This window comes from Dermacentor albipictus, chromosome 6 (genome assembly GCF_038994185.2).
Source record: "Dermacentor albipictus isolate Rhodes 1998 colony chromosome 6, USDA_Dalb.pri_finalv2, whole genome shotgun sequence".
Lineage (NCBI taxonomy): Eukaryota > Metazoa > Arthropoda > Arachnida > Ixodida > Ixodidae > Dermacentor > Dermacentor albipictus.
Window position 1 is genome coordinate 62248563 of NC_091826.1, and position 8151 is coordinate 62256713.

Sequence of the window (8151 nt, forward strand, 5' to 3'; positions counted from 1 at the left end):
AGTACGCGACCGGGGTAGTTGGAGAAGTATGGGAGAGGCCTTTGCCTTGCAGTGGGCGTAACCAGGCTGATGATGATGACCTCGTTTTTGTCCTCCGCTGTGCGCAGGTGTGGGGCGGCCTCGTGCGAACCCTGCTGGACCCGGTGTTCCAGTCGATCGGCAAGGTGGCCGGAGACGTGCGCGTCACCCGAACGCAGGTCTACCCCAAGAACGACTTCGCCCACGACCCGTGAGGCGGCGCTGCGGCCGCTCCGTGGTGGCTCCCGTCTCCGCGGTTGAGCCAGCGGCAGCGGATTGAGGCGGGGCCGGAACAAATTTTGCGGAGGCCAGCGGAAGAGCAGCCGGGGGGGAAGAGCCCCGATGGCGGTGGACCCACACAACCCCCCCCCCCCCTCGTCGACCCTCCGGCAACGGGGCGAGGCCCACCCACCGAGCTTCGATGACCTCTGACCCGTCGCGCACTTAGCCCAACAACCCCTTACCCCCCGCCAGTCTCGTGCTTTTTTTTTTCTCTCCTTTGGCAGTCCGACCTCCGCATCCCCCTCCCCACCTGCCCACCTCCTTGATGATGGCGAGAACAATATCGTGAGAAACACACACAAAAAAAAACAATGTGTACGAACGAGCATTCGAGCTAAGGCATTAGGCAGATCCTTAGTTTTGCAGTGAAAGGCCACCCGTGTTGATGAGTGGGCTTGTTGGATCTTGCTCAATAAAAAACTACGCGCGGTTGTTCTTTGTGACATGGCGTTGCAGCACAAAACATGGGGCAAGAAGGGCTTGTCAAGTCTTGTACGCTGCTTGGCCAAAGTGTGTTGCACAGACGGCCTTATAAGAACTTAAAAGCCTTTTCACGGATTCTTGCTGTGCTTTAACGTACGCGTATTGTGGAAGTCGGAGCTCGTCGGTCGACGCTAACGTGTCATCACAGCTCCGTGAGCAATGGTAGAGGAGCTTTAATAGAGTTTTCGTTCGGTCAAGCGTCATTCTAAGGGTGAAAAAGGTAGCCCCATACACTACAGCGCGGTTCGTATCGTACCACCGTTAACAATTTATGTTTAGCAACACTGTGCGCGTGTGGACGAGTGTACTACTATACGGTAGCGGCCCTGCAACAGCACTTTGTATATCATTGTATACTTGCTCACAGGAACACAAAGCTGCCATCAAAAACCATCAAGACCCTTCTTTTGTGCCTTATAACATTGCGCATCAACCAAAACACCACGGGTATGGTCGTGCAGTTTCAGAATCCGTGAACGCCGGAGGCTGTGCTGCTTGTATAGAGTTCAAAGGTCGAAGCAGCCAGATAACATTAAACAGCACTGACGGATAGCACAAACTTGTCGCAAAGAATAGCCTACAAGAAAGAAGACCAAAAAAAAAGTAATGAACATTTTAACGTGGTTCTAAGTGTTTAGGCCTACCGAGGGCGCTAAGCCTAAGAAGGCCTCGTGAGCCTTCGCCTGCCCCACTCCGCGATGACGACTTGCTCAGCGTTTTTCGCAACGCAGACTTTTCAGAAATTCGTTTTGTGGGGCGCACACGGGCCGAAGGGACCTAAATTTAGCGACAAGTTGTTGTACAGCGCACTTCAGATGTGTAGCTCCGGTCGTTCGACGCTTGCACACTCTGGAACTTCGCGACGATCCCGTGGTGCTCCAGACGAGAAATAATAATTAAAAAAAGTTATATATATATATTACGTGTGTGTGCGTGTGTGTGCAATCTCACGCCGAGAACAGTATTTTTCACTTAGCCTATATCTGTGTGTGCGTGCGCGCGTGTGTGTGTGTGAAAGTTACTGTATCTTTACTCGTAACGCGCGACGTGGCTTGCATTTTTTTTATAAAACAGAGTTTTTATACGCAGCTTTTCTCACTGAACTCATTGTCACACCACAATCAAGGCAGCGAATTGGCGGCATGCGACGTCGCTTCTCTTGCATGTCAACTGCGTTTTCATCGTAAGCTTCAGTCCGTACTGTGCATGTTTTTTTTTTTTTCAATCGTTATTATTGTTTTTTGTTCGCACGAGACGTTATCGTAAAGCCGAAAGAAACCTTGGCGAGTGGATAAAAAACTCCACACGAACAAACTGCATTTTTTTTTCTTTTTGTCTCATCGTATTTCTCATCGTGCGACGCGCGCGTCCTATTCATAGCAATGTGGGTCCACCAATACGAGGCTTGAGTTGCGCAGCCGGCGAGTTTTTAAAAGCATCACAAGTATTTTTTACGAAAAAAAAAACAGAGCAGGTAGCTCTGTGGTGCGAATGTGCCGAAGTTTTGTAACCACGCTTCCCTCCCTTTTTCGTGCAAGAAATAAAAAAAAAGTAATAAAGTATCTTTTATCCATTTTAAGCTCCTGCCTCTTTCTTTCGGGCTTTTGGGGTGCCTCCTGTGTTCGAGTGTGGCTTAATACTTGTCCCACGTGTGGGAAGTGACGACAACAAAGAACTTACGGCAGTCTTCACGTTGCTACTGAACTTCCTGAACGACGCCTATGCAACTACGGACGGCACTACAACTTCACTGCTTTGCAAATAACGAGACGCAACCAAGGAGGTTTAAAGAAAGAAAAAAAACTTCTGGAGAGGAGATTATGTCCTAAAGGTGAAGCCGGTCACCTCCATCCTACCAGGGGAATCGATTAACGCTGGTATTTGGTGGAGAACAGTAAATGTTTTCTCCACACTTCCAATGACTTTCAGAGAGCCACTTTTGCCGTGCAGCTGCTTCTCGATGTGCCTGTCTGTGTCGCTGGTTTTAGAGTGAAGCTTGAAAGTCTTGGCAACTTGTAGGGGGGATCAGGGTGTCACTCCTCAGCCTATGATGATGTTTTAGCTCGCAAAAACATTCTATTATTTTCCAATTGTCTAAAATTTATACGAACAGATAAAGAGCAGTTGAACTGTTCTCCGTGCAGTTCAGCACGCAATCAAGGGTGAAGTAGGGGCAGTCGCTGGCTTCACCACTGCTGGTAAGAACCTGCGAGGGCTGCCACTCCGGAGTTTCTTTTTATAACCTCCTTGGACGCGACGACACAGTTCACCACGCGAATTGTTAAAAGCGTCCTGCCTTTATTCTCTCTCGATGCCTCTCCCCACGCTCTCTACGTTGTGGAGTCACGGTACAGGTCCCCCCCCCCCCCCTCTATTTTTTTAGGGACCCTGTACAATAACTAATTGTAACAAAGTAACCCTTCGCGGAAGGGAGTCAATCGCGTTCGAGAAATTCGATCGCGGTCAAAAGTGGCCGTGTGACGCCGGCATAAAAGACCGCCGGAACGCGCAGCCAGATGCCGGCGTCGGTAGAGCCGGTGCAGTACGCCGCAACTAATGTTGCTCCACTTGGAGGGGCTTTAGCAGGGACATGCATCGGATATAATGAAAAGTATAGCGGTATTGAGCTCGGATATAGCGAATCGGCGCTTGCTTCTCTTGGGGTCTTGATCACGAGTTTTGCGGAGCTTTCTTTGAATTTCAGGTAGGTACTACGTACTTTTCGTCTTTCGACTGCTCCCGACCCCAAAAAGCTTTCAGAGTACGGTATACGGAAAAAAAAAGAAAAGAGGGGGAAGGGGTTGCGGAGTCCTGTCTAAGCCAGTGAAGGTACTTTGAAATCGAAACGGAGCAGCGCATACTTCGGCGCAAGACACCCACGTTGCTCCACCGAAATTCGAGGTGCGGTGGCGATGTCGCAACGAAATTCTTCGCGAGGAGGAGGAGGAAGGAGGAGGAGGAAAAGCTTTATTCGGGTCCTGTACAAGGTGTTGCCACCTGCCTGGCTAGTTCCATGGTGGAACCAGAAGGTCAAGCATCCTAGCCCTATCACGGGCGTACTGGCCAGCCAGGACTTGAGGGATGTGATCTTGCAATTAATCATTTCTGAAAACCGATTGCGGGAAATGCCAGGGCTGAGCGAGCCACACTCCCAGAGGATATGTTTAAGCGTGCATATATTACCTGGGCACTTCAGTGGTCCAGAAACATTTGCCGTTGGCTGTAAGCTCGGGAGCTTCTATTTAAATCCGTAGGCGAAGTCTTTATTGATTTGTTGCATTTGAAAGTGAAGATTGAAATCCAGCGACTGTGTCAAGTAGACTTTAAAGTTAGGACACAATTCTTTTATAAAAATTGTTGAAAATTTAACAGAAAAAGAGAATAACGGAGTTTTTAACTTTGTGACTCGGTAATAAAATAAGGCTGTCGTAATTCTCTTAACTGCACCTGCTAAGGCATCTGCAGCGGACAAACTTGATGTATGACGAATTTAGGACGCCGATGCATTAATTCACAGCTGGAATAATTATTTCGGTATATATGGCTACCATGCTTGTACGGAATAGTGAAAAAACGGCAGCTAGTTATCAGCAACAAAAGATAAGTATCAAACAGTCACTAATTGTTAAAGAGTTGTGCGTTTAGCCTGTCAACAAATCCAGAGGCTGGTCGCAAACAATTAAGCTCTGCAATAATGAATGACTTGTAAAACAAGCTTTACAAACAATGCTAGATAATATAATTGCCTGAAAAAACTGAGAGTCTGTGAAAAAAAAAAAAAAAACTTGCTTAACGACTTGCGTGACCTGGACACGCGTAAAAGGGCCCATTGCAAAGAAAACATCACCGGTTCTAGCGTAAAAGATAATACAGCTACATGAACAGACTGCCAGAAACACTAAAACGGCCGACTGTAAGCAAAGATCACAGGTTGTCATGTTGGCTTCCGCCGCGAAACCGAAAACAAAGCACGCCTTAACCATTTTGCTCCTGCATTGCTTGGAACACTCTTGTCACTATCTTCCTTGTGATGATTTGGGATACTTTCTTTGCAGACGAAGAGCAGTAACCCCCACTCTAGCATGCGGTTGTTGCGAAAATATTTGCTTACTTTCAAACATTCGAAAGAATACCGAATAGTTCCATTACGAGTACGAATAGAAAACGTACAGTGTTTCGATTAGTAACAGAAACTTCGTACATTCGCCCAACTCCTACTATACACCGCTAATTTGTGAGTAGGACTTGCGTGAAACCATCGTAAGCATTTGTAGCAGTTTCACGCAAGCTGTAAATCCGCATGCAGTCAAATTTGTCCTCTTTAGATGCTCTCTCTAATCAGCACTCGGCAGCACTAAAGCCCCTCCATCCAACCATGCATGGAGGGGATTTACGCAGCACTACGCATAACGTTAGGGATTCCTAAACTTTGTGCCCTCATGTATTTCTTTCTATTAACTTGCCAAATCTTGTAAAAATTACGCATGAAGGCTTATATAAAGATTTCGTTTCCTAGAATTGACATGTGTACTTAAATGCAACACATTTCATAGAGATCTGTCCAGCGGTTGTCTGAGCGCATCTCCTGCGGTTTACGCGTATTCGATTAGGCGCAATCGGAGCTGGTTCGGAGCTAAAGCGAACTCCTAAAGGGACACTGAAGGCAAATACGAAGTCGACGTGGACTGTTTCAAGCATCATTCCGGAAACCGCGCAACCAAGAAAAGACTTGGTTTACGAGAAAATTGGGCCTGAAGGGCCCACATACCTTTATCGCAATTCATATCTCCCGCCACCCAACCAGGGGGAGTGGTGGCGTTGTATATGCCATCACTGCAATCATGGTTGTCGTCGGTGAGTTAAACGGCGCCAGACAGACGGCAGTTTGTTTTCTTGTTTTCGTTTTCTTTTTTGCGCGTGAAACGAGAAACGAACATTGAAACGTAATACAGGGCGCGCTGACTTCCAAGTGGTCTTTATTTGTGAAACGGCGTACGTTTATAGACGACACAGAAAAGAAACAGAAACACTATTTACGAACACCGCACAAACACCTTGAAATATAGAAGGGGTGCTCACTCGCTGCTTGCCAAGTCTGTCAATCAAATCTGCTTCGATAATTTCTCTAACTGTCATTCATTCCGTTGCTTCTTCTTTTTTTCACACAAACACAGCATTTCTCAAACACCGGCGAGAAAAACACCGCACCGCGCCCAATATAGTGAGTCGTGGAGTCATCCCGCGGAAAAGTGTATATGCTAATCAAACCGGGCGATGTTTGAATTGCAGATTATCTTGGAACACACGTGCAACGTAGAGAAGTATACAAGCAAGGCGCAAGCTGGCTCGTCATTGGACGCGGTGACAGTGCGACTCCGGTGTTTGAGAAGTGCCGTGCTTCCTTGAAAAAAAAAAAGAAAGAAGCAAAAGAACGAATGACAATTAGAGAAATTATCGAAGCACATTTGATTGACAGACTTGACGAGTAACGTGTGAGCATTGCTGCTATATTTAGTCTTGACAAGAAAAAAAGGCATTTCTGCGCACGGGTGTAAACTGCTTTCTGTTTGTTTTTTTTCGTTCTGTTGCGTCGGCTATAAATGTGCACCCTCTGAGAAATAAAGACCACCTGGAAGTCCGCGCGCCGTGTGGGCCTCTTCAATGTTCGTCCCTCGTTTTGTGCGCTCTTATTAGATGGTCGTGGACAATCAACTATGGGCTCAATCTCTGCTCTAGTGAAGTTCATCTTCGGTCTACCTTTAAGCATGTCGTGCAATTTGCGCGGCTATCCTATGGCATTGGTCTGTTTTAGCAGTTACGACCGCAAACGTGCTGTTATACCTGAGGTGCACTCAAGCAGATTTTACAGAACTGCTCATTTCCGACAAAATCGAAGCCAAAGATCAAATATACGTGTTTCCTACACATCTGCACGCACTCGGTTGCATGGATACTGATGGAACGTTAAAAGATTGTGAAGCTACAAGATATAGAGTAAACGCAAAAAAAACGGGAGTGACTTTTTTGCCCGAAAGTTTGAAACTTCTGTACACAACACCAGTGAGGTCTGGAAGAGTTTTGGCGAATTAGCGAACAGTAACCCGACTAAAGTGTCCAGCTTGTTTTTATACAGCCTGTGCTACTCAGGAGTTCCGCTGACGGACATGTGTAATAATCATTTTGCAACTGCCTGCGCAGCCCCACCTACCACACCTCTACAGTCAGAATACGAGCGTGAAAGTTAAAGACTTAGCCTAATATGCTTCATCTGACTATTCTATTGATGCTGTTATTAACTCCTTGAAAAGCAGGTCGGCAAAAGCTGTTGCTAATGGCATGGGTGTGCTTTGGCGAGCATATGTTACCTCATACTTCAGTCAGGCCTTTTTCTATAGAACATGAAGATTGCCCGAGCCGAAGTAATCCAAAAAGGAGAAACTTACGGCAATCTTACTAATTATAAGCCAGTTTCAGTGCTCGTTTATCTAAAAGAAAAATATTAGATTATGGGGCCTTGGGTGCCAAAGTCATGATTTGATTATGAGGCACGCCGTAATGGGGGATACCGGAATAATTTGGACCACCTGGGGTTTTCTAACGCGCACGTAAATCTAAGTACACGGGTGTTTTCGCATTTCGCCCACATCGAAATGCGGCCGCCGTGACTGGGATTTGTTTCCGCGACCTCGTGCTTAGCAGCCCAACACAATAGCCACTAAGCAACCACGGTGGGGAATTTTATCAAAAAGTTGCAGAGCAAGTCATATATACCCGTTAAAGTAGCTTTCATTATTGCGTCAAGGCCCATCGTTAGTAACAGCCAGTAAGGGTTTGAGAAAGGAAAGTCGACGGAAGAGGCACTTTTCTGTGTACTAAATAAAGCATACTTTCTAATATCAAGAAAATCTTTACACACTAGATATTTCTTTAGATTTCCTGAAAGCATGATTCCGTAAAGAACGATATTTTGTTGCACAAACTGGAACATTGTGGATTCAACAGGGATTGCCCTCGCACTCACAGTTACCTTTCATCGCGCCTGCAATTTCACCTGCGTATGAAAGAGTTAATAAAAGAAGCATGAGTTCGCTAATAATTAATTAACTAGAAGTGTCGGATATGTTTTACGTCAGACCTCTGTAGTAGTGGAAATGTCGTGGACTACTTATGGGGCAATCAGCAAATGTAACATCAGATTATGTCACTGCACAACATTTGTCCTGACATTATTAACATTGCTGAACATTATAAATATATAGAATGGTTTCAATTTCAGAGCACAGAGAGTGCTTTATATGTTCATTATTTGAACACACACCGTCTTAGCGTGGAAGCGATGTGTTTAGTTTGTACCTAAATGTATTTAAG

General features: G+C 46.0%; 1 protein-coding gene across 1 annotated transcript in view; it reads left to right on the top strand.

Moving 5' to 3' along the window:
• The window catches only part of LOC135896590 (caveolin-1-like), a 95449-nt gene extending 93087 nt beyond the window's left edge, over positions 1-2362 (top strand). Inside the window, exon 4 of the mRNA XM_065425052.2 lies at positions 108-2362. Coding sequence (XP_065281124.1) covers positions 108-233 — 126 coding nt within the window. The 3' untranslated portion in view covers positions 234-2362. The remainder of the gene's footprint in view (positions 1-107) is intronic.
• Positions 2363-8151: the final 5789 nt, after the last annotated feature.